Here is a 27,728-nt window from a genome sequence, read left to right on the forward strand (position 1 = left end):
TTTTTGGGGTCGCTTATGTATACTATCATATCATCTGCAAATAACGAAAGCTTAACTTCTTCCTTTCCAATACGAATCCCTTTGATCCCCTTATGTTGTCTTATTGCTATTGCTAGAACTTCAAGCACTATATTGAAGAGGTATGGAGAGAGTGGACATCCTTGTCTTGTTCCTGATTTTAGTGGGATGGCTTTGAGTTTTTCTCCGTTTAATTTAATGTTAGCTGTCGGTTTGCTGTAAATAGCTTTTATTATATTTAGGTATGACCCTTGTATCTCCTGAGTTCAATTCCCAGCAACCACATGGTGGCTCACAACCATCTGATGAGATCTGGTGCCCTCTTCTGACCTGCAGGCATACATGCAGACAGAATACTGAGATACTAAATAAATCTTTTTTTTTTAAAAAAATTATTTTTAAAAAATAGGTAAAAAGCCAATACTCTCAAACTAAAGAAATGAAAATTCAAGTAATACCATGTATGATTTAAAACCCATTATGAGGGTACAAATTAAAAAAAATCTAGTAGCATATACTTCTGGCAAGGGGAAGGATCTTTCTAGAAATGTGAATTATTCTGTTATAATCTTGTGGGATAGTAGTCTAAGAAGATCTATTAAGATTAAATATATAAGCACTTTTCTAGGCATAAAAATTTTGAATGTAATTGCATGCACGTATACACATATGTATGTGATTTTGTGTATATGTGTGAGACTATTTTCTGTTTATAGAGATACTAGTTAACAGTAAATGCCTTGTAAGAGACACGACTACATAATTATTGATGTATTTATCTACATGAAGAAATACTAAATCAAACTGAAGCAGAGATACATTAATAATTTTATGGGTATGTCAGTAAGTTTAAGTAGCAAAAGAAAAATCAGAAAAGCACATGGTTCCATATTTTAAAGCAAAATCATGCTTCTACATATTCTTACATTTATTCAAGTTTACATACACATACCTGATTATTCTATAAGGTTGGATATTCTATAAAACAGATGGCTATATGAAGGCATGTAGGGACTGAGATGAAGGAGAGGGGTACAGTGAGCACCAATACAGAGAAGCAACACCACAGTGAAAACAAGTCCACACATAGGAAGGTAGGTTCACATGTCTTAAGGGAAAACTATAGACATAATGTGCAAAGCTGTACAACATAAATCTATTTGTAAATTCAGGCTCCTCAAACCAAAACAAAAGCTTAGTAAATATTTACTTACTTCTGTGCTTTTAAAATAATTCATGAGTTTGCACCATCCAACATTTTGCACTTGGCAAAATTTTATAAATTAAAAGGCAAGTATTTTCAAAACTAAATGTCCAGAAAACATGCCTAAGTGGCCCAAAGATTTCTATTTGCTAAGTACTCTCAGTATCCCTCCAATAACTGTGATTCAATAAAACCTACATAGTACTGCTACAAGCACAAGAATTTTGGAGGTAATAACATCAATTATACTTTACTCAAGAGAAAAAAATCTAAGATTTTTCTTTTTAGCAGCATTGTGAGGTGTATTAAGAAAACTTATGAGTTAATATAAAAACACAGTATCTGGATGCTGCTTGTGTGAATATTACTCAAGTTTTTATTAAAATTTGACTGTAAGGCTACAGAGATGTCTCAGCAGTTAAGAGCAACTAGTCTTCTAAAGGCCCTAGGTTTGAATCCTGTGGTGGTCACAATGCCTGTAACTGCGGCCCCAGGGGCAATCCAACACCTCTGGTCTCTAGTCACCTGCATTCACATACACATACCTACACACTATTCAAAATAATAAAATATTTAAGAATTATCTCAAGATTTGTAGACTACTGAAAGAGAAACATAGATATCAACCCAGCCACAAAACTTTTGACCTTCAATCTGTACTGCCTGCAAAATATGCTAAGACAATGGTGGTACAAAACTCGTGGGAATAGCCAACAATTGTCTTATTTGATTTAAGGCCATGAGAAGGAACACATACCAGACAGTGCTTGGGTAAGCAAGAACCAGAGACTAGATAGTCCCAAGATACAGGGTAAAACCAAACACAACTGGTCATAAATCAATAACCACAACAAAAAACCCACAAACACAAAAAAGAATAATTCCTAATGGTATCTGCTATTTTCAGAGAGGCAACAAATGAGAACAGAAACACACAGCCAGACAATGTGAGGAGAGAATCTAAATGAGAGTTCCCCATCAAATCCTTCCCCTCAGAGCTCATGGAATCTCAAGGAAGATGAAGCAAAAAGATTGAAGAGCCAGAGAGGATGGAGGACACCAGGAGAACAAGGCCCTCTGAATCATGCAAGCTCCTGGAGACTGGAGCAGCAAGCACAGGGCACACACGGGTCTGCACTAGGTTCTCTGTGTATATATTATAGCTATTAGCTTACTATTTTATGAGACTTCTAACAGTGAGAAAGAGTGGGCCTCTGACTCTTGTGCCTACTCTTGGGACTCTTTTCTTCCTGTTGGGTTGCCATTATCCAACTTTGATATGCAAGTTTTTGGTTTATTTTATTAAATTTTATTTTGTCATGTTTGGCTGGTATTTCTTAGAAGTATGTTCTTTTCTAAACAGTACAATGCAGAAAACGATTAATGAAGTTGACAAAATTAAGGATTCCTTGCAACTGGGTATGGTGGTACACATCTTTAATCCCAGCACTCGGAAGCAAAGGCAGGTGAATCTCTGTGAGTTTAAGGTCAGCCTGGTCTACAAAGCAAGTTCCAGGACCGTCAAGGCTCTGTTACACAGAAAAACCCTGTCTTGAGAAACCAAACCAACCAACTAACCAAACATAAAGATTCCTTTTATGTAACCATTAGACTATATCTTAAAATATGTGAGTTTCTGACTCTGCTAATAGTGAGTGTAATACCTCTTTACTGTTCTTAACACTGATATTCCCACCTTTTCCAATAAATCACTGATATGAAAAACCAAGATGGTTTTATAACACAAACCTCATATGAGTGCTAGGCTAGTTAATGATGGACTGCTATGAGTTTTATAACGTTGTTTATTACATATCTTTACTAAAGAAGTAAGAAATTCCAGATGCTTGTCTATTTAAAATTTCGTATTTCTTTACAAAATTTTTTCATTAAGTAGCAAAATAAGAAAACATAATTTTTAAACCTGGGAATTTTAACTGAACAGAATCCAGTTAAACAAATTTTAGAAAATGTTTACAGACCTCCAATGTAGATTTCATATTGTGATAAACATTTCATGTATACCTCTAATTTTCATAAGGGCAGTATATATTCTTAATCTGCTATTATTCAACAATTTCAATATATACTCTAACATTTTACTGGTTGATTTGTTGTAAAAATTAAATGAAAATGATGAGCTAAGAAGAAAGCAATCAAATGTAGTGAACGTCTACTGCCTTAACAGGTAAATTTGGGATTACTTTTAAGACATTGTATTTTCTTACAGATTCTTACCTTCTGACTCACTTAAAAGGTTTAAAAATGCTAACTTTATTTAAAAGTAACGATTTTATGAAAATTACATTTAGAGTTTCATTTGTCTACTTTTACTGCCCAACACACATAGTTAGCAACCTTTATACACAATCCTCTATCATCTTGATTCTTCTTACAGGCATCTACTTTAAATAATTATACAGTTTTTGATGTGGGATTCCCCTCTGTATGTTGTGAATTCCATTGGTTAATAAAGAAACTGCTTTGGAACTATAGAAGAGCTATAGAGAAACAGAGCTAGGTGGGGATAACTAAGCTGAATGCTGAGAGAAAGGAGGCAGAGTAAAAGAGAAGCCATGTAGCCCTGCTAGAGCCAGACGGAACTTTACCTGGTAAGCCACTGCCACATGGTGATACACAAATGAATGGAGATGGGCTAAATTAATCTGTAAGAATTAGCCAATAAGAAGCTAGAGCTAATGGGCCAAGCAGTGATTTAAATTATATAGTTTCTGTATGATTATTTCGGGGCTGAGAAGCCTGAAAACCAACAAACAGCCTCCTTTCAACAAGTTTTAAGTATCATTTTGCAGTTAGAAGTTTCTGAACTGAATTACATGCTTCTTGAGACAGGGTACTGTATAGAGATGCTCAGCTGGCATTCACTACTATTCACAGGGTTACAGACATTCATCTGCTCAGCCACTCACCATTTACTGTGTGCCAGGACACTGCTCACTATTATAGACACAAAGTGAAAAAGAAACCATTCCTTTTCTAAAGCTGCCCAGGCACAAGAACAATTGTGACAGAAAAACTCCCCCTAAAAATAACTACGTCTTGGAAACACAACAGTGAACAAAATAAAGTCCTAGCATTTGTAGAGTTATATCTACTGGGAGAAACTAGATATAAACAGAACTAATAAATTCTGCTGAGTGGTGATAACTTCTGTGAATAAAATAACCAGCATGTGCAAACCATGGACATGTGGGAAAGATGGACAAAAAAAGTCAAGAAATGTTTTTGTGTTCCATTGAACATTCTTATATTTTCTGTTTTGTTTTTTAAAATTTGAAAACTTTTTTTCATTATTTTATGCATATAGGTACTTTTCCTTGTGTGTATAGCTGTGTACCACTCGTGTGCATGATACTCGTGGATGCTAGACCAGGGTGTCAGATTCAGACTCCTTGGAATGGGTGTTACAGATGACTCTGAACTGCCAGTGGTCCTCTGTCAGATAAGCCAGTGGTCAAAACCTGAGCCATCTCTGCAGTCCTCTTTCTATTTCTTTGAGGTAGGATCTTACTGTAGAGCTCTGGTTGGCCTGGTACTCAATATGTAATTCATGGTCTTCAAGGAGTATGCCTTCTGTCTCAACTTTCTACTGGGGTAACAGGTAGGAGTCCCCATGCCAGCTTCTTTTCAATAGTCTTAGAATTTATTTGAGGAGGTTTGTATTACACAACAATATTACATAAGAAACAAAGGTTTTTAAAACAAAAAATGATTTTTCCCAAGTTTATCCACTGCTATAGTACAATATTAACATATAGGTTATTAACCTAACATAATAAAATTATTAATATATTGGTTATTCATAACATTAAATATTAGTTATAATTTTAGTACTGAAAGATAATTGGTTTTTGCAGATTTGAATGGTCTCAACTTGAGTTGTATGACCTCAGGTTAATTCACCTCTCCTGATACTGGATTTTGTGTGGCTCAATAGCAGTATTTTTCATGTGTAATATAGTAAATACAAGTGACCTCATTTGAGAATACAGAAAATTCAACGAATGTTAAATTTAAAGGAAAATTTGAATTTTGATTAGTTTTATATGAAATTGTTAATAAAGTAAACAATATTTAAAACTCACTTTGAAGTGTTTCAATGTGAATTCTAGCCAATGCATCTTCTTTTTCCTTCAATTTTGTCTCCTTGTATTTTGCATAAAACTGCCCAGCATCCTTAAAAAAGAAGTTACAAGTAAATTAATACAAAAATAATTTTGACAGTATGCTCTCTGTAACTTTCTTTTAGGACAATACACTCATTCTCCATGAAAGCTTTCCTTCTGTTTCCTAATGACAGGATGAACAGAAGGAACCGAACAAACGCTTCTCTGTAATGTTTCTTGCCTGGAGAACTAAGTTCAAAAAGTGCATGGGTGTAATTTTAAGTAAACTTTTCATACATGAAAAGGAGGATTTCCCTTCCAATTCTCTTCCACTGTTTGCTGTCTCCCCAACACCATACTATTATACTGGCAGCAGAAAAGTGCACTGACTGAACCAAGCATCTGCTGTAGAATTACTCTGACAAACTAGCACTAGTACTTTGTTAGTCACAGTAAGTAATAACACGGTAATTTTTGTGTTACTACTTTAGCTCCAGATCTTCAATACTATAGAGGATGAGGCAATTCAGCTCTGAATAAAAGCTGTCACTTTTTTTCCCTATGATTCTCAAAGAAGACTGTACCAGTTGCCATAAAAAAAACTGAAGATATAAACTACACAGACACTCAGGTGTAAGCATCCAGTGGCTAAAGTCTCAATGAGTGGCACATAGCCAAGTGCTCAGCAAGGTTCTTATATAAAAGGCTAGGTGTCACATACTGACAGAGATGAACATAAACTTGTTGATTCTCTAGGCATATGACATTCCTAACAATGAAAATCAACAAAGTAGATCTTTCCACACTCCTTGATGTAAGTCTCATACATTTCAGAAATACCAGGCCACATTGTGTTTCCATACTTCTGTATTTGCTTTACCCTCAGGTTGGACTATTTTGATCCTTGCCATTATTTTAACAAATGCCTTTTTATACTAGGAAAACCATGTTCAAACACCATTGCTTTCACCTTCTCTAGCAGAGCAAGCCTCTGTACTTAACAACTCACATGCCTGTATCATGTTATATACAGTATCACCTACAAGATGGGACATTTGAGACAAAACAAAGATCTGGCACTCCGTGTTTACTGAACTGAATCAAATTGGAATACACGTGAAATCTTATAAAAAAGGAAAGGAAAAGGCATGATTTGAGTGATGAAGAGTACAGAAAGATGTAGGTATCAAGGATAAGTTTAAGGTAATATTACTATATTGTAAGATTCCTAGAGAAGATAAATCACAGATCTATCTGTGACTATGCCTATATGAAATGAAGGAACATCAAATGCAGAAACACGAATAACCCACCCTATTTCATTCATGATTGTAAACAAATCAAAGGTATTTCATGGGGTCTGTTTTTTTGGATTATAATGATCTCTTCCACCAGATAATGAATTAAGAGAAATTATACAGAGACTTCCTAAAACATTTGAATACATAGTGAAAATATTTCTTTTTAGCCTCTCAGACCAACTTTTGTGTTCTTAATTTCTAGTACAAGCATTCTTCTAAGGCAGATACACAAATGTGTAATCAAAATAGTACAGATGGTAATTCGTCCAGCCTACTCATCCTCCATACCAATATATACATAAATCATACCTACATCTCCTCGAGGTCTGGGTTAAGGTTTTATGGCCCCTTAACATTTTCCACCCCGCTCCCCTAAGAGACTCAACCCTAAAGGAGTATTACTTTGTAACAAGTCATATCAGTCATTTATACCTTGGTGTGAATGAATGAATGAGTTTATTAGCTTCTTTCCACAGAGTAGGTTTTAAGAGTAGGGAAGAAGAAAAGCCCAGGAAGGCATTGGCTCCTTGAGGGGAGTAGGAAATGTGGCACCATGCAAAAAAAAGAAGGGCACAGATTAGTTATTTATGAGGTGAAAGAGTATAGGTTGAAATATATCATCATAGTATATTGTACAATGAGATATAGTGTTTAAGAGGACAGATTTGATTTTTGAGACAAGATCTCACTAGATAACCCAGAAGGCCTTGAACTCATGGTTCTCCTTCCTACCTTAGCATCTCAAAGTGCTGGGTTACAGGCATAAATCAACACAGGAGAGAAGATTTTGGAGTCTGCCTATCATTTTTGAAAAAGTCAGCTCTTCTATTTTACCAGCAAGGAGACATTCAGCAAACTGTTTCTCTACAGGTCAGTTTTCTCATTCATAAACAAGAATAATAAGAGATTCTAATTCAAAGGACTATATAAAGATATAACATTTTACTATTTAAGAGACACTTAGGATGCCACCTGCACAGTTGGGTCTTCCATATATTAGCTGTTTTTTTTAAAAAATGTTTTCTTAATCATTTGGCATCACTGTACTTTCTACTACAAAGTAAGGATGAGTTTTTATGCTTCATACCTCACCAAATGAGTCCTGTCAAACCCAGCATCTTCCTGCTTCCCTTCCTTCTCTTGTCTGCACTCTCCTTGACTCAATGTAAAGACCTGTTCCTAGGCAGGAACCAATCTGTTCTGAAATAGCCACCAGCCTAAACCATACCAAGAGTTGTAAAGTATTAAATACCTAAACCTACTTTAGCTAACTTGAGGTTGTTCTGCATTCTCTATCTTACTATCTGCTTGTTCAAGGCAAAGAATCTCACCTTCCATTTGTTCAAGCTTTAAGCATTTACTTAAATGTTCCCAGTGTTTATTCTTTAGCTTACTTATACTTTTAAAATTTGCTGTTTGTCTTAGACTCACATTTTTGTTTTATTCACTAAAAATTCTATTACCTTGAATTAGCACTTACAGAGAAAAAGGAGGTTGAGGTAGTGTTAAATGTAAATGTATCTTTTCAAACCCTTTGAATGCATAAATCCCTTTAGAATATGAGTCTAAGATAAACAACAGTTTGCTAACACATGAGGTTACAGATTTTTTGTATATATAAACACCAAATCTATTCACCTACCCTTTGTACACTGCCCATGACAATGTAATTAATAAATTAATAGAAGAACAAATAATTCTTTACTGTCTCAAACTGACTAGTTAGGGCTTCTTAGTACTGTATCAATCCTCCAAACAGAGTTTGCCTTCTTAAGGAGTTTGTATTTCTCAGGGCTAGAACTCTGAACAAAAGCTTTTCCTCTAGAAACAACTTTCTTCATATTTAAATGTTCTCCAAGAGTTCAAAATCTACCTGTACAGATAAACAAAGGTTTTGTTTTACATTTAAGAATGTAGCAAATCTAAAGGATTTATGTTACCAGTATTTATACATAATTATGAATCACGGGCTCCAGAACAAGAAGTCAATGGGCCAGTGTATGTATTTAAATTTACCTGATAAGTCACTGCAATATGTGTTATGCATTTTAAAGATATGTGAGGATTGCTTATGACAAGGTAACAGTTGCACTTAAGGAATATGTAGAAAAACTATATTAAATTAAATTTTAGACTACAGAATATGGATTTCATAAAAAAGGAGTATTTCTTTTCTTTGCTTAGATGGCATGTAGGTAAAAGTATGTCTTTCTAAAAGGTGATAGAGAAGATACAGAAATCTCTGGCTCTTTATACTTGCCTGGGTGAACAACAAGGAAGCACAAGCTAGACTCAAGAGGTTTCAGGTAAGAGCTAGATGATACTGAAGGCATCATTGTTCTGAGCCTAAGTGGCATGAGACCTGAACAATGCCCCATTTCCTAACAGCCAATAGACAAGTGTTTAATCTACAAAATAATTGCCAATCCATCAGAATTTTAGGGTGATCTGTGCCTTACCAAAATCTATCAGTCTAGTGTGACAATAAGTTGAATATCTCTTCTATAGAAGAGTGTTTGAGACCAGAAGCATTTCAGAGTTCTTGTTTTTCCAATGACTACTGCATATTCACACAATTTGTCCAGTTTTGGACTATGTGTACATATATAATAGGACCCAAATCTAAGCAGAAAATTTTTTTATGTCTCACACATACTTTATACACAACAAGAAGGTAATTTTACAGATTATTCCTAATATGCATGAGACAAAGTCAGTGCACACTGAATCATCTGAATTATGTCATCAGGTCAGCACCCAAAAAGTTTTAGATTTGGGGGCATCTTGGATTTTAGATTTTTGGATGAGGATGCTCAAACCTACAATACAATGGTGCTAGTGAGCTGTACAGAGAACATTTAATGGGAACTTATAGTTATCCTGACAGAGGTTTTATTATGAAGAGAAAAATATAGTAAGATGTAATACTCTGAGGTAGGTAGATTGTAGTATAGAAAAAGCCCATACATCAATCTTTATTGGTATTCCAATATTGGAATTGGTTATGGTTTAGTTTACTTTTACTTTTCCCTAAATACCTCAAAATAAAAAGCAATCTGATATTTTAGAAAAGATGGACACTGGCCTAAAGTAGTGGGAAGATGTGGAAATGAGACATATGGAAAAGTCCTGGAGAGAGGTAGGTGGAAAAAAGATGAAGGATGTCCCATGTATTTCTGATTGTTTGGCAGCACCAATCTCTTGACTGCAGCTTACAAATAACCTTCCAACAGGAAAATAAGCACAGTCTGAAAACCTGCCTACAAAGTCTAGGTTCTATTACATTTTATTGTTTCCTTCACCTAATGATACGTTCTTAGATTTACAAACAATGTGTAATAAGATTATAATGAAGAGTAGAAAGACTTCACAGTTGTACTTTGGGGAAGAGGTGAATGTTCTGCAAACAGCTAGAAACTACAGCATCCTCTGAGATGATGGTTATATTTATAGCGCTGCAAGACCTAAAGGTGCTTTTGCATTTGGGGGTTAGACAGTACAGGAGTCATCTCTTTAACCTATCCCAACACAAGAATTACTCTTCACCTTTAGAACAATGAAGAACAATCTAAATACTCAGAGAAATTAAGATTAGATGCATACTATACTTACTAGAAGCTGACATTTTCTATTTTTCTTTCCTTCCTTTTTTCTTCTTTCTCTTCCTCCTTCCTTCCTTTCTTTCCTTTATTCCTTCCTTTCTTTTCTTGAAACATAGTTTCTCTGTATAGTCCTAGGTGTCCTGGAACTCACTCTGTAGACCATGCTGGCCTTGAACTCACAGAGATCCACCTGCTTCTGCCTCCTGAGTACTAGAATTAAAGGCATGTGCCACCACTGACCAGCCCTCTTTTCTATTTCTTATATGCTAATATTTATTTTGATGTTTCAACTTCCATTTATAATGTGAACTAGTTGTAGCCTTTGGGCAAATTTCACCATTCTGAGTCATGAGTACTTTTCAACTCTAAAATATGGCATCAGTGAGACTATCCATCTTTAATATTCTCCCTAATTAACATTTTTATGGCTATTTATGCTTTTACATCAAGCAGTAAAACTAGAAAAATCTGTGTTGTAGTCTGTATCTTCAAGAATCTGCATCTTATTATGCACCTCCCCCACATACTTACAGAAGGTAGAAATGAGGTTTCTCAGGTTTTCCTGTATCTTTATCTAGCAGTGGAGTGTCAGTCTTAGAAACTTCAAACTAGCTTTCATTTGCTTATGTAACTCCAATAGCAAATGGTTTACCAGAAGTTTTCAAAATATATTTTGGAGTTATAAAATAAGTGGTCACATACCTTGGAAAATCCATTTTTAGCTCTGAGTAGAAGGGCACCAAGTTTCTAACAAATTTTAAGGGGCTATGAGCCCTGCTCCAATTAGCAGTAAATGCTTCATTTGTTTGGATTCTGACCAGAGTCTCAGTAAGCAGAAGCAGAGAACTAGAAATGAAAGGCCCTGGTGTGAAGGGAGGGTGGCCCCCAGGTTTTATACAGTGCCAGCTCCAGCAAGAAGCTACTGAGAAGTGAGGCTGCTTTCACACACAGGAAATTTCACAAGCAGGTAAAGCACCAACAGATTCTACATTTTTAGATAATTTTAAAAGAAGATAGAATAATACAGTGATGATTCCCATCTCTACTCAGCTGTTGCTTTTATGCAGCCCAGGAGTCATGATATGGGTAAAGGCTGTGCACACTGGAGCCTTCCTATGAGAATTTAGCATTCAATCGTGTTTACACTGGACGGGACTAGAACTTACTGTGAAAAATTGCAACATTAGGGAACGCACATCTAAATAAATTTCATATATTACTAAGAAATATTACATATCAGGTAGTAAGCTGCTAAAATGATGAATTCACAGAAAATCAAATTATCAATAAAACGTGGGCATAAGATAACCAACTGTAGATATATAGCACTTCTTGTAATAGAGGGTCCTAACAATTAAATTATTATGGACCCAAATATTTCCAACTCCAACACACATGGTAAGGTAAAATAAACCTGGTTATAAAATTAAAATAAAAAATAGATAACACTGATTATATATTATCAACTTCTGCTACTTTCTCAAATATATTACATGATTAACTAAAAACCATCCCAGGTCAGGGGTATACCTCAGTAGTAAAATGTGTGCTTAGTTTGCTTAATTAGGCCATGGTTTCAAGGCATAGAACCATACATACACATGTGTGTATGTGTGTGTGTGTGTGTGCATGAGCATGTGTGCATGTGTAATCTCCTGAAGAACATTATGAACTTTAAAATATTTTTGTGGATGTTCTATGTTGACTACAATGATCATAAAAGCCCAGCTTAGACTATTAACATGTACTCTGTTCAAAATTGTCATGAGAAAAAGAAACAGACTAGAAAGGTGTGAAAGGTGATGGGCTATATGTTTAATGTTACAGTTAAATTACAGCATCAAAGCATGAAAGTCTTTTGATATCTTTCAAGTTTCTTCTAATTCATATTCCATGTCCTTTGCTGATCATTTTACTGAGATTTTTACTTATCTAAACACTCTGCCAAGTCCTCCAGCTTTGCTCATAGAGTCATGTATTTTAATTCTTCTTATTTAACTTTACCCTTTTAAAACAATCTTTTTAGTCTTGTCATATAAGATTTATCTGTTAAAAATTAACTTGCTATTGGTCCTGCCTCAACAAAGTAATGGGGCAGACTTAGTTGACTTCCCAGAGGAGGCCTTAACCTTTTTGAGGAGCAGATGGGGATTGGGTGTGGGGGAGCGGGGAGGAGCAGAAGGAGGAGAGGGGGGTGGGATTGGTATGTAAAAATAAATAAATGTAGTGGCATTTCATTTGTATTTTAATAAATAAAGCTTGCCTGAAGATCAGAAAAGTAAAATAATCACACTGGCCAGCTTTACAGACCATGCAGCAATGACACACACCTTTAATCCTAGTAGCCATACTAGCTTGTCACAGAAAACAGGGAATAGTGGTGCATGCCCTTAATTCCAGAACTAGAGAGTATTATAAAATGGGAGGAGACAGCTCTCAGTCACAGTCTCATTCTGAGGTCTCCTGGAGGCAGGATTGCTATTTTCAGACTGAGGTCGAGGTAAAATTTAGTGGCTGGCTCCTTTGCTTTCCTGGTGTTCAGGTTGAACCCCAGTGTCTGTCTCTGAACTTTTATTAATCAATCTTCAAACAAACAACCAAATAAATAAATAAATAAAAGACTAGTGACTCTTAAAACAATTAACTTGCTAAATATATATGTCTAAATCTAGAGATTTGGAATATAGTCTTTGATGGCAATATGATATCCTCTTTTTAAAAAAGTGGTTGAATCTTTTTCTCAGCTTTATTACAATATAGCTTTGTGGGAAGTGCTATATCTATGAAACTGTCTTTGGATACCATTTGTGGTACTTTTAATTTAATTGGTCCCCATAGGTTCATGGGAAGTGGCACTATTAGGAGGTGTGGCTTTTTTGGAGTAGATATGGCATTGTTGGAGGAAGTGTGTTACTGTGGGGGTGGGCTTTGGGTTCTTATATATGCTTGAGCCACGCCCAATGTCCCAGTTCATTTCCTGTTGCCTGCAGGTCAAGATGTAGTACTCTCAGCTCCTTCTCCAGCACTATGCCTGCATGCTACCATGTCACACCATGATGATAATGCACTAAACTTGTAAAAATGTAAGTCACCCCCCTTAAATGTTTTCCTTTTTAAGAGCTGCCATGGTCATGGTGTCTCTCCATAGCAGCAGAAACCACTCAAAAGACACCTAGTACAAAGTGGCCACTTACAATGGTCCATTCATCTTCCATGACTCAGTTCAAGTGTCCCACTTGAGTTTTCCTTGTCATTCTAAAATACATACAATATGCCTTTAAACAACTTCGGGTATCACAGGATACTACATATTTGAAGATTAAATAAACGTTTGATCTGGTATCTGCAGTCATGTGCTCTAACTGGCTGGTAAGTCTACAACACATATTCATTTCCAGCACCCCCTGTCATGCCTTACTTTTATATGTGTTTACTATATTTCTGTTGAATTGGCTGATTTATTTTTCAACAAATGACCAAAAAGAGATTTACATATCAAATTTTTATGTAATTTTTCTCATTTGGATTTTGGGGGGTAAGAGACAGAAAAGAATTTAGACAAATTAAGAAGGCAATAAAAAGTCACCTTAGGAATCTAATGCTAAACAATAAAGAGAACTTAAGAGTAAAAGCTGAGCAAAATGTCACTGTTCCCAATTCTGCTGGAAAATTTCAGAAACATAAGAATTGTAGTAAAGGAATTAGTATGTAAAAGATGAAATAATGAAGTTGGAAGACGCATTGCTATGACAGTATGTGGGTTCAGATTCTGTGTGTGTGAAGCTCATTGACTAGAAGCCTCAAAATCTTCCATTTCCATATATTTTGCAGCTCATTTTTAATGAACTTTTCAGGAAATTCAAGAGTTTCTCAACAGAAGTAAAGTTCTCCCAAATGACAACTACTTAACTAACTTACTGTGTTCTCGTAAGGGGCTTTATAAGCACTTAGATTCCTGTCAGTCAACACTGGCAATAAAGTACATGATTAAAAATACTGTGTAAGAAGGATAATATGAGTAGGCTACCAGCATGGTTTCTATAAAAAACAAGCGCAATACTTTGTGAAATTCAATGAGAGAAGCTGCATCTAAATGTGAAAGACTACAGGGAAATCATAAACATCTATAAGGATTATACACTTACATTCCTTCACAAGGGTCTACTTTTTGGCTCTTTAAAGAAATCAAGATGAAAACCTACCATCAAAGAAAGCATGATCATAGGTTTGGTTTATACAAGGAATAGGGCAATGACCATTGATGAGCCAATTCCTATGTAAATGTTAAATAACAACTCTATTTACTGAGTAGTAAATAAGCATAAAGGACATGCCTAAGAATTTAGATATACATGGCATATATATCATAAACATATATTGAGATATGTCATATATATCTTAATTTTTATGTACTTTATAAAATTTTTATATGTAAGTAGGATTTTTTCTGACTACTGTACCAATTATCATCTATGCTTCTTCAAGTTAAAGTGGCTACTTCTGAATTTCACAAGTTCTTATTTAAGAACCTTTCATAGAGGTATCCCAGTGTCACTGATACGCACATGCATATGTATTCAACACCATTTAATTTTACGGATGATGAATTAATATAAAGGTCACAACAGAAGGAAAACAAAAAGGCGGACCATGACCTAATTCTAAAAGCAACTACTCAGCACTGCTTTACTGATTGTTGTCTTTCATAAGCTCATGTTTTCATGTGTGTGCATGTTATACATATTTGGGCCACAGCCCATGTTGGAGGTCACAGGACAACTATGTGGAAGTTGGTTCTCTCCCTTCACCTTTACCTGAATTCAGGAATGGAGCAGGCTTACTCAACTTTTATGAGATCTACTTTTCTAGGGAGACAGAAAGTTGTTTGTAAAACTTTACAATAAGGCGACTGCCTGCTTGGCGCTAAGCGGCCCAGGAGGGCAGGTACCACTGTGATGAACAGGTATGCAGTAGAAAATGGGAGAGAAGCAGAATGGTTCATGCACTGTGGAGAGAAGCGGGACTGAAGACACGACAGAGGTAAGGAACAGGCAGATATGGGTGGCCTATGCTGTCGCCTGAGGCCGTGGTGATATCCCCGACCCTTGCCTGAGGAGGGTTATTCCGGTGGAGGCCTAGACTCAAGGCCCACATCTTGGGTTTTGAGCTGACCCACACTAACATCTACCCCATCTATGACCTGCTGGAGTGCGTGAAGGGGTCAGTTCTGCGGAGATCCACAGTCCCAGGATCTCCATGACTTGGGGCAACACCAAGATATCTGGGAGGAGTTTCGGTGAGGATCCAGTAATGATGGTGTAGCAGGAGCCAGAAGTCAAGAACCAGACCCACAACCCCTGCAATGAGCATCTGCAAGGAAAGCTGTCTGGGCCAAAGGGTCCAGTCTGTAACACACCGCAGCTCCCAAGGCCATGACTATAAATGAACACGCGATGGAGAGGTGGGAAAGAACGGTGAAGTGGCTTGTTTTGTTCTTTTCTGTTTCTCTTCTTTTTGAGGGGAAGCTACAAGGTTGAGGGTAGACATAGAAATGAGTGGGACTGGGGTGCATGATGTGAAATTCCCAAAGAATCAATACTGTAAATTGCCTTCTGCAAAGATTCGAAACTTATTAAAATAAAAATTAGATTTTTTTAAGTCAAATATTTTCCCTGAAGACATTTTTCTATCACATGTTCTCATAAACATAGTTTGATACAGTTTTCCTCTCTTATTAATTGTTACTGATATAGTATAAAAACATCTGAACACCTTCCCCAATTAACAGGTTAAATAAATAAAAATGTTTATCAAATATAAACAAAACTAAAAATTCTATAATCAATGACTAGTAGCACGAATTATGCTCATGGAAAAACTACTAAACAATTTCTCAAAGGATTGAAAAAAGCATAGTAGAGCTGAGTGGTGGTGGCCTTTAATCCCAGCACTCGGGAGGCAGAGTCAGGTGGATCTCAGTGAGTTCAAGGCCAGCCTGCTCTATAAAACAAGTTCCAGGACAGCCAGGAATGTTACACAGAGAAACCCTATCTTAAAGAACAACAAAAAAAGAAAGAAAGAAAGAAAGAAAGAAAGAAAGAAAGAAAGAAAGAAAGAAAGAAAAAAGGCATACCAGGAACTTTTGTTTTATTTTTCCTTTTGGACCAAAAAAAAAAAAAATCACTAAAATAAAATAAAATAAAATACAGAACAACTAATTTCTGTAAATGATTAAAAAAAAACAGTCCTGTTATAGGTAGTACAGTAGGCAGAGTAGGCTCTGTCTTATAATCACTTCATTATTAAAGAAAACATTTCTCCTCCAAAATTACAATCTTAACCCCAAACTCTATTACCAAACTTCAAAATTTAATACTCAAAGTATTCTTTTGTTTTTAAATATTATGGCTACCTATTAGAAAATTTCAAGCTGTGTATAATAACTAAAATTAGCAAAGGAATAATTTCATAATATATGATTGGTATGCTAAATATAAAGAAAAAGGTGAAATATCCACATATATTCTCCTAGTTTGATCAGGGTTAACCTGAAACAAAAATACTGATTACTGGTAGAAAACAAAATGTTCCCACTCTCCTTGAAGCTGCAAATAAAATGGAAAGTAATATGTACTTTTGTGTGAATGTTTATGTGAGGTTTTCCTTTAAAATAGATGAGTTCACTAAATCTTGTTCCTTTTTGTTAGTTATGCCTTTAAGGATAACAACAGATTAAACTCTTATTGCTTTTATGTCTGTCATAAAGATAGTTTATCAGTTTTCTTTTTCTAGTGCCTTGAACTTCAAAATGCAAAATAAGAGATAATTATAGGGAAAGGTGCCTAAATAATCTTAGAACAATTGTATGTTAGGGTTAACTTATGAACATATATAATCATTCAATATTATATATAAATATATATGTATATATTCAAATAGCAGACATAGTCATAAATTATTTCATGAATAATAAACATGAAAGCCTCTAACATTCTATGAAAGAAGCACATTTTACCTGAATTAGATGAGGCAATGCTTTTAGTGTAAGGCAAAACCAAATTCCCAGTTTGCATGGAAGCAAATCATGCCATTGTGGTTTTACTAGCAATCTAAAAGAGGAGAGAAATCCAAGTAACAAATAAGAAAAACAGACAAAATTGAGAAGCAAAATATTTTAAGCAATTATGAAATCTTTTGTGAATGTCAATTTAATTTAAAAAATAAAGCATCACTTAATCTGACCTATCCTATTATGAAAGGCAGCAGTTGCAAACATGATATATATAAATGTATAAGAATCCAAACTATAAAATTTTGGGGAAAAATTTCTAATCAAGTTATAAAAATAAAAAAAAAACTAATTGGAGGGGAGCGGTTAGGGGGAGATCCGCTCAAAACACATTATATGAATGTGTGAAATTCTCGATTAAAAAACACAAAATAACCCCAAATTCCTCCTCCATTTAGCCCATCCACAAAATGAATTCTTAAACCTTATAATTCCTCAAGTTTTAAGAGACTAGTTATTGCCAAAGTGCTCCCAAGTACTGACAGTAGCTACCAATATGGCAGTATACACCAACCACGGCATAAAAACTAATGACATCTGTAGTCTGCCCAAGCATTACTCACTGGTGGAAGATAAGCAGAAATCTCTCTCATCTCCATCCTACACTGATCCAATTCCTCTCTTGCTGTGTGAACTTGTTTAAAGTCTTATATAAACATTTCTGTTATGAACCGAGGAAAGAGATGTGGTATCTTTTTGAGTGGTTGGCATATCACTTTCTATTTACCGTCAACTCTGAACAGAGAAAGATTTTTCTAGCAGCATTGTTTCTAGAGTTCAGTAGAAAAATCTCAAACTACAAGATTTTGAGAGGTTAGTTAATACTATTTAGATGTATGTGAACACTTTATAAGAAAAGAAAACTTATAAGAATTTGTCTTAAAATTTGTCTTGTAAATTATGGTATATTCATGTTTATACCTAAGACAGATATGACACATATCTGAAGCGGATATACACATGAAGTAGAACAACATTAAATTACATATTATTTTGTGCATTCCTACCTTTCATTCTTTTCAGAAGCACCAAGTTTCGCTGCATCCATACTCTTGCTTCCTGTCTTCTTCTTCTTTTCTCTCTTCTTTCTACCCAGCAGCTCATCCTAACCATTAAACGAACGACAGCACTTGATAGTCTGTAAAATGTGTACCTCACACGCTATCAAGTTCTTTAGTAAAGAAAAAAACACTAGAACATTTATGCAAATATATGTAGAGTCCAACATGATCAAGTAAAATCATCAGTCTTTCACAATAACTGTTGCCATGGTATCTGGCCTTACAGACACATGAAATTTAGCACTATTAGTCATGTGCATCCCCATAGCAACCAAAGTTTTCTAGGAAGAGAAAACATTCAACATACACTTTATTATTCAATACCTTTAACAGTGTTACTTTTAAAATAATGAGTAAATAAAAGATAATTCATAAATGTTTATTTATAGCATATAAAAGCCCATAGTGTAATAAAATATAGTGCACATTAAATTGAGGAAGTGTAATAAATTCTTTAACAAACTGATCACTGAAGTTATAATATATCCACTTTAAATTTTATTTTATGATTTTAAAGTAAACGAATTACACTAGAAGTCTGTGACAAAAACTTCTCAATTACATTAAAAAATTCTACTTAGGTGATAATTAGAAGAATATGATTCTACTTTACAAAGTTTTATTATAAACTCAAATGCAATATACTTTTTATAAAAAGATTTAAAAATATTCATGTGTTTTTCATATATACAATATTAATTTTCCTTGGCATAAAAGTAAATCAAGCAGTAACTAGTGACAGTACAACTATTAGAATACAGAGAACATGTAGAAAAAAAGAAACTTCCATGACTTGAGAAATAAATGCCTAGATTTCTATATAAAATGAGAGGCTAGGCTATTTGATTTATCACCAATACTCACCAGTTGTTTCTCCAGGTAGATTGACCAAACCACAGCATAATGCCCCACTGTGAGAATAATGAACAAGAGTAATGCCAGCTCAGCATTGCTCATTTTTCTTACTCGTCTGTAGTAGAATACTGGCTGTCGCCAATCTGGAAGTCCATTGATCAGAATATCATCGTACCTGCAGTAGCAAATATAATAGTTTTTTATGAAGAGTTTAAAATAAAGCAAAACCAAAGCAAAGCTAAAGAAAAACTTCATTTGCTCCTATATTTAAAAAGAAAAAAATTCTTTCTGAGAGGAACAACTATAGTGCTCCAGCATCACAGTACCTAGTAAATCCAAAGCATAGTTATATGGCTTCAGTAACAAACAGCATTAATACACTGGAGAGCAGATCGCATGATTTACAGCACCCAGTTATTATGGCTACTAAGGTGACATGCATGTCTTCCTGTAGAAAATTCTCTACCACAGAATCAGTATTAAAAGTTAGGTTCTCACAGAGGAAATAAAGTAAAATAAAACCAGAGCTATTTGAATTACATATTATTTGAATGAATTATACATTAACTGAATCAATCTTAGTATACATTTTTTTACTCAACACTTTTATTTCTACCCTCATGATAACTGTAGTTGAATGATGAATATCCACACACATTATTTTATTAAAGCTTCTTAATGACATAAATAAAATGAGTGCCTATGATTTTGCAGAGCTCATGTTCCTTTAAGAACAAAAAGATCTCAAATTAGAGAAGAACATGAAAATAGCAAATGTAAGTCAGAGTTCACAATAAAACTGCTTATTTGTAAACCCTTAAGTAGCAATTTCCTCATTTGTGGCTTTTGCTGAAAGGGAAGAACATTAATACATAACAGCTTTCCTTATAGACTTAAATAATCATTCTTATTACCACCAGGCTAAAAGAGAAATAAAAATTCAACTGAATTTAAATTTGTCAGTTATTGAGCAAATATTTTTAAGATTAAAATAAGGAGTAACATTTATGATTGTGAAACTCAAAATGATCACATACACTGTATGCTCAATACACACAACCTGTTAATCTTAATTGAACACAACCCATTAAATATTCTAATCACACTATTTCTAGAATTAAACCTCCACTGAAAGGCCTAATTTGGTGCAACACATTGACCAAAATATTTTAATTAAAAATATTCTGAGTTAGTTGCAGGCCTAATTACAGGAATAGAAATAGGACCTATATTGTCAGCAGGTCAGTGGAGCTCAGTAGTAGGTTTTTCTCAAGTAAATTGACCGATCTAGGAATAATAGCGCAGCTGCTAAACTGCCAGTCTTGACATGTAAATCAATTTAAATGCAACAACTGCAGTAGCTACTTTGATAGTTATTAAATTGATACCTTGGAGATATGCTAAAAATATAAAGCAGAGGGTTTATTATAGAAAACTTTTTTTCAGCAGAAAAACATTGGTTATTAATACAAAATGTAATTTATTAGTCAATCTTTTAAAACCTGACTTTTAGATCAACTTTAATTATTAATACTACTAGATCAGAATATCTAAGTAGTAAAAGAAAAAGACATTTACAAAGTCAAATCACAATATGGCCTGTGGACAGGGCCAGGCAGAATTTGGTGAGAAATATTCTCCTTTCCAGCATGTGTACCATTCCTTCAACATCAGCTTCATGGTATAGCATTCTGGTGTCCTAGAAAATGTATTCTGTCTTCAGAATTTCATGTTTAAACCGATCTTTTCCAGATCAATTAATTTAGACACAGGTAAAAGGGTTTCAGTTAGTACATCATAAGATCCTAAAACTCAAATGAAGTCCAGAAACCATTAGGCCCCACACTGATTCTGAATTCTGTCTTATATCAGATTTCTTGAGGAGAAATAAAGGTGAATGAAGAAAATCATTATTTTAAGAAATATCTCAACTAAAGGCATGATAGCCATACCTTCTAAAAGATATGGTTATAGGTAAAAAGTATTTGAGAAATTAATACAAATATTAAATCTGCTTTGGGCCTAAACTGTAAGGGAAGAAAATCCAGCTGCGCTCACAGCTAAGACTCTTCTATCACACATTTCATCACCATCACTGGGAAAAGCTAACTTTTTCCTATCACATATGTGAGTTGTATTTAGTGCACAATCAAATCCAAAGACGAAGCAGCAGGTATTTACTCAGCTATGCCTGGCACTCTGAAAAACAGCACCCAAGGATTAAGCGTACAGTCAATGCTCTATTGATTTTACTTTAATGAACATTACGGCTCACACAACTGGCCATTTGAAAGGAAGATAGCTTCTATTATAGTTCACTTTTTAGAATATATGTTGTTAAGAGATAAATTACTACCTTCCTGATGGGACACTGAAAAGACAATATACTTCTTAAAATATACACAGACACCCATAAGTTACTTAAGGCAAAAAATGTGTTGACAACACAAAATTTACAACACTTTATTATGTTTTTCCATATTTAAACACATAATGTCTAAATGCTCTGTAATTGAGATGGATACAAACTATTCTTAAGTCTGCATTTAAACCAGATTAAGAATTCACAAATAAATAAATAAACATATTACAATTTAGACAGAAGCAAATCTTTACCATAAAGAATCACTAACACACACACAAATAAAAGCTGACATGGCATCTTCTTGAAATTTAAAGCACTAATTGATCAGTTCCACATATACAACATAGGGCCTAATGCACATTTGCTTCATTTGATTTCCTTAAACACACATGATAAACATAAAATAACAGTTGCAAAATTATTAGTAAGTTATATACTAGAATCGCAATTCATCACACACTTACCCGCTAGAATTACAGAAAAACAAATTTAAAATAATCTTAAACTACCAGCAAAAAATATTTAAGACAGAAACAAAATCATAAAATAGAAACAAAATCAAAATGAAAATCTGAATAGTAAAACATGAATAAATAATTCTAGCACTTGTCAAAATTGAATTTCCTAATATACAGTATGTGATTTTTTTTTTAGCTTAAAAATAACATAATTTCCATTTTAAATCAGATTTTAAACTTTCCGGCAAAACTCAGTTGTATAGAGATTATAAACAAAAAATAATATTAAATTAACTAATTTAGTATCTTAACTAATCTTGTGTGTGTGTGTATTTGGCAAATCTATTGTGGTACATGGCATTTTACATAATGTTTATGTGCCTTACAGTTTTAATTTAGGGAAAATCAAATTAGATTTCTTATTCTCAGATTTGAACATATCTGTAATGAAATTAACAGTAGCTTTGTAATGCATTTATGTAAGTTTTAGCAGATTCAAAGTTAATGCCACATTTTAAGCTGCATTTGTACATGAGACATTTTTTCTTTGGTAAATTAAAAAACTGTTTTAAGTTTTACTAACATAGTAATAAAATAAAGGAAAATTTAAGTTGCATAATTGGATTAACAGAAATCCTAGTTTCCCAGGTCTGGAGGCACAGGCCTTTAATCACTGCACTCCAGAGGCAGCCAAATCTCTGTGAGTTCAAGGCCAGCTTGGTCTATATAGCAAGTTCCAGTATAACCAGAGCAATTTAGGGAGACCCTGTCTAAAAAAAAAAATAAAAAATAAAAAATAAATAAATAAATAAATGAAGGAAGAGAAAAGAGAAAGGAAAAAGGAAAGGAAGAAAGGAAAAAAGGAGGGAGGGAGGGAGAGACGAAGGGAGGGAGGAAAAGAAAAAAGAAAGAGAGAGACAGAGAGAAAGTGAGAGAGAGGGGAGGGAGGGAGGAAGGGAGGGAGGGAGGGAGAGAGAGAGAGAGAGAGAGAGAGAGAGAAGGGTACAGGTAATAAGTAGTTTTCAGAACTTTGGATAAAAGCTTTGGGAACTTGTGTAGACATTTGTGTTAGCTCATAAGCTGCAGATTCTTCAAATGAGGAGATTTCCTATGGAGTTCAGGGAGAAATTCTGTGCCAGAAAATCTATTCACTTCATGCTGTAATTTATGCCTTTGACTAACAGAGAAGTTAAAGTTTTCAGATGTTCTTCTAGTAATCTATCTAAAAAATGAAACTCATGTTGGTACAAGGACTTTTATGACAACGTTCATAGCATCTTCAACACAAAATGTTAAAAGTCATAATGAGTGCATCAAATGGTGAGCAGATAAACAAAATTATTCACACAATGAATAGTATTCAGTAATAAACAAGACTAAAGAATTAGAATGTAGTAAATATGAATACAATTTAAAGACAGTATACATTGCATATTCTGTCACTATGAAATGAACAGAAGATACAAGCTGATAAATTCACTGAACAACTGTGGCTGCACATTTTTTGAGGAGAAAAATATTTAAAGAGTGGGTTATAGAGAGAGTATGCCCAACTCGGTACAGTTTCTACACATCATTGGATTTTACACTTACAGAAGGCTATTTTCATGATGAGAAATTTATACCTAAATGAAACCATTATGAAAGAAAATAAAATTTGTCTTTTTTTGAAGAAAAAAAGCTGTTTCATTTGTTAACGTATTTGTTGCATTTCTATTTCATTTCCTACCAAATTCAAACAATGTATCTAATTTCAATGAAAACATAATTATATTACATATCTGGAGAATAAACAGCAAATACGTGTGTGTGTTACACTAAAGATCTTTCTTTATTCTCTATCACGCACAGAATCATCTCCGAAGGATAACACAGCAAACACTTCTATAACTTTCCAAACTGTTCATGCCTAGGTTATAATCTGAAAATACTTGCTCAATGAATATTTATGATAAACAATTGTGTCGGCAAAGTTGACTTTGTGAGAGTGAAATGAGAAGGTCTTTTAGAGGCAGCTGACTAGTCTTTCCTTTTTGAGGAATTAGGAGTCTTACTGAAAAGATCTGCACACTCCTTTCTCCTAAGTCTAAACACTCACAGGTCACCTAGCCTCAGGCACAAGCTTTAGAGGAGTGATTCTCAGCTTGATTAGTTAAGACTTTTGCCTCAAGGAAAACCAGTTACCAAAGAGTTACTTATGATACCTCAAGGGGAAATACTAGAAATGTTTGTATAACTGTCAGGTCCATTTTTTCCCCACTAACAGTAAAGTCAATGCAGAGGGAGCTATTCCTAAAGAGACTTTATTAGATGAGTCTATGTGAACAAAGAAACAATGGATAGGTAAGGAGTTATTTGCTGTAAAAAGACAGAAATGATTTTAGTAATTAAAAGAAGTTATCACAACGTTTACTGACTTTTAAGAGAACAATCAGCCAAAAGACAAAGTTTGAAGGCAAAGATACTGGAAGAATAAAGCAAGCTATCTTCACAACACATTCTTGATACATGAAACAAAACTAGTGGTTCACTAAAGAAAACCTACTAAGGTAAGTGCAGAATGACAAAGATAGATCGACTACAACCTGATCAACTGTGGCTAAGAACCAGGAAGGGCAACTAACATTTTAGGATGTTGAAGAAAAGTTCAGAATGCCACATAATGTAATTCTGGGGTTTGTGTATAAGATGTGTTAGCCACATAAACAAATCAGGTATTTATGCCTGCTTTAGCTTAAATATCAAAAATGAGGGTATTTTCTTTAAGACAACACTGTCAAATTTCCAATGCTGTCCACTACTATCTCATGAAGTCAACTTATTGGGCTATAATCAGCATTATTATTGTTTATTTTTAAAGATCAACAAGCCCAGAATAAAACAAAACAAAAAAAACCAGTTTATTTTACCTGCAATAATTTTTTTTTCTGAAACACTTTTGTTGTTTGTGTTCAAAGGGATAATTTAAAATGTGTTTCTTATTCTGGCTCTTAGACTTCACACTGGATCCACATTCCACACATTCTACAGCAGAGGGAAGGCCTATGATCTCCTGAGTCACTGGCAATATAAACCACTAGAGTTTATCACTGGTCTTCTGAAGGGGCAGAGACAGGTCTGTGTGAGGGACTGCCTCTACCCTAAGGTTACCAGATACAGCATCACTGGAGCAAACTTAGGGAAGAGGGCAAAACCAATGAGAAAAGAGGAACGTTTGTTTGTTTATTGTTTTAATCATATTTTCCACAGTTCATGTAAGTCTATCAACTTACAACTGGAGCTATATGGGGTGAAGAAACACTAGGAAAGTACATTTACATGATTACTAAGTGATAATCTCAAATGCTTAACAAGTGGTCATGAGGGTAGCGGGTCTACCAAATACAGAGAGGAGCCATTTATGATAGAGCGAAAAGAATGGGCATTTGGTTGAAATCAAGTACTTCTGATTGTTTCCCAGGGCATAAACACACGCATTAAAAGTCTGTTCTAATGAAGCAAAACTTGCTAACTTTATGTCTCGTGATCATAGTTTGTAAGTAGTGAATCAGCCTAGGAAATAGATTCAAAAGAAATGAGCTTTGCTCTACACAAGACTGTAAAACAATGCATTTCTTGGAAGAAGCAAAACAAACAAATAAACAAAACCCACCAAAACAAAACACCTAACCTAAGCAGGACTTTTCAAAGCTGTAGCATGACACTTGCCCATCCAAACTCAGAAGCACAAATGAGCACTCACCTCTGCCTTCTTTCATCATCCTTTAAAACTTCATAAATGGCCACCAACTAAAACAGAAGCATTACTTTAAAATAAAAATATTTTCAACTGTAAGAAATCACATAGGAGGATGAACGCTCTAAAACACACATGCAGAAAACCCCATGTGTCCATCTATGCAATAAATAGTAAAAATCCAAAAATAAGTAACAGTTTATGTTTTTGAAAACAATTTTAAAAACGGATATAAAAATGAACTTTTGTGAAAGGTACAAAAGAAACAGTTTACCTTAAAAATATTAAGAGCAAGAGCATAATTTAGATAAGAAATTATGACAACCATGATCCTGTAACAACTAAGAAAAACTCTAAATGACACAAAATGTTCGTGAAAAAAGTATTCCATTAAAAAACAAATAAAAATCTAAATGTTATATATTTAAGTTTCATGTTCAAATGAAAATATGCTACATCTAAGTTAAATTTCTAGCATAAGTATATTACTACAACTGTCACTATAATAAAGTTACATTATTGCACTTACTTGTCTAAACTGAGTTTCTGCATTTTCATCTTTATTCTTGTCTGGATGTAAGGTTAGTGAAAGCTTACGATATGCTTTTCTGATGTCTGCAGATGAAGCATCCTGGGTTGGTAGGGGGAGGGGAAAATACAAAGCAAACTTTGTCAGAAAGAGAAATTCCCAGAACCTTGTTAAGATCTGAGAAGACAGCCAACCAAGTGCAGGACCCCAGGCAATGTAATTTGAGCAATCAGTCTAACAACCATGCTATGCAGCTAGCCTGACCCACATGACTGAACAATTATTCAATCTAAATTGGCTCTCCTCTTAACTTTCATTACCATACAGTCATTTAAAGAAGATGGTATTTGACAAAACTTTTCAAACACTTGCCTCCCTACAATTAACCAATAAATCTCTTTCAGTAATCAAGATACAAAAAAAGAAACAAATTAAAAATTAATATCTGTGTGCTATAAAGAACCTTATTATTTACTTGAGAATTTTAAAATCAGTTTAAGAAGCCCAAGCTTATATATACATAAATTTTTAATTATTATTCATACTGAAATTAACATTCAGCAACAACTTATGAAAACCCGATTTCATGTCAAAAAAATGTTGACTTGAAGGGAGTTAAAGTTGCGTTATCCATAAGTTGTAATTAAACAGTTATATGCTTTAAAGAGTATGCCCACAATTCTACAATCTCCCCAGTCTGGTTTGTAGAAAAAAAAAATTGCCCATTATTCATGTATGACTAATATAGTTTAAAATATATTCAAGGTCACAGCAGTTAGTAATTTTGTTTGTGCAGATAAAATAAGAAAACATCATTTACGTGGCTAAAATAAACAGAGTTCAAAACTTCATTTCTACTATATGTAAAAACAGATTCTTGAGACAAGTGATAGTAAAGCAACTTATTAAACTTTGTCTGATAGCTATTTGTCTAATTAATTACTAAAACGCTCAAATAACGGAAAACTCAAACCAACACAAAAATCTATATACCAGGGGCCAAGAAATAAATTTAGAGGAAAAAAAGAAAAGAAAAAAAAAGACTACAATTAGTCTGTCAAAGCTTTCCTTTATAAGCCATTATTTTCACTGTCAATGTGTGTGTGTGTGTGTGTGTGTGTGCGCGCGCGCGTGCGCGCAGCGCGCACGCACATGCGTTTTCATGTGGGGAGGGAACTTATTGCTTCAGGCTAGTAAGCTACCCTAGCTGTGAATACTTCTGAGTTATGGAGGGCCAAGGAGCTGTAAAACCAACAAAGTAAACCTTGCAGATAATATGTTTGTATTATTTCATTTTAAGTTTGCTGAAGGAAAAGATGTGCTTCCCACATAAGATGACAGGTAATACATGAAAGAAAGGAGCTGTTTAATGGAAATGTGTGATGAGTCTTTTTGTCATGCAA

At 34.4% G+C, this 27,728-nt stretch overlaps 1 protein-coding gene across 2 annotated transcripts in view; it reads right to left on the reverse strand.

The window, feature by feature from the left end:
* The window catches only part of Dnajc1 (DnaJ heat shock protein family (Hsp40) member C1), a 189,502-nt gene that overhangs the window by 85,144 nt on the left and 76,630 nt on the right, over positions 1-27,728 (reverse strand). The window contains exons 2-7 of one of the 2 annotated variants that reach the window (XM_050152683.1): positions 26,326-26,427; positions 25,803-25,849; positions 19,247-19,412; positions 18,329-18,426; positions 17,268-17,361; positions 5,329-5,419 (exon numbers count right to left, since the gene is read on the reverse strand). In XM_050152683.1, the coding sequence (XP_050008640.1) occupies positions 5,329-5,419; positions 17,268-17,361; positions 18,329-18,426; positions 19,247-19,412; positions 25,803-25,849; positions 26,326-26,427 (598 nt within the window). The remainder of the gene's footprint in view (positions 1-5,328; positions 5,420-17,267; positions 17,362-18,328; positions 18,427-19,246; positions 19,413-25,802; positions 25,850-26,325; positions 26,428-27,728) is intronic. The other variant, XM_050152685.1, reaches the window with a different exon arrangement.

This window comes from Alexandromys fortis, unplaced genomic scaffold (assembly GCF_014885135.2).
Source record: "Alexandromys fortis isolate MF-2015 unplaced genomic scaffold, M_Fortis_MF-2015_v1.1 scaffold_54, whole genome shotgun sequence".
Taxonomy (NCBI): Eukaryota; Metazoa; Chordata; class Mammalia; order Rodentia; family Cricetidae; genus Alexandromys; species Alexandromys fortis.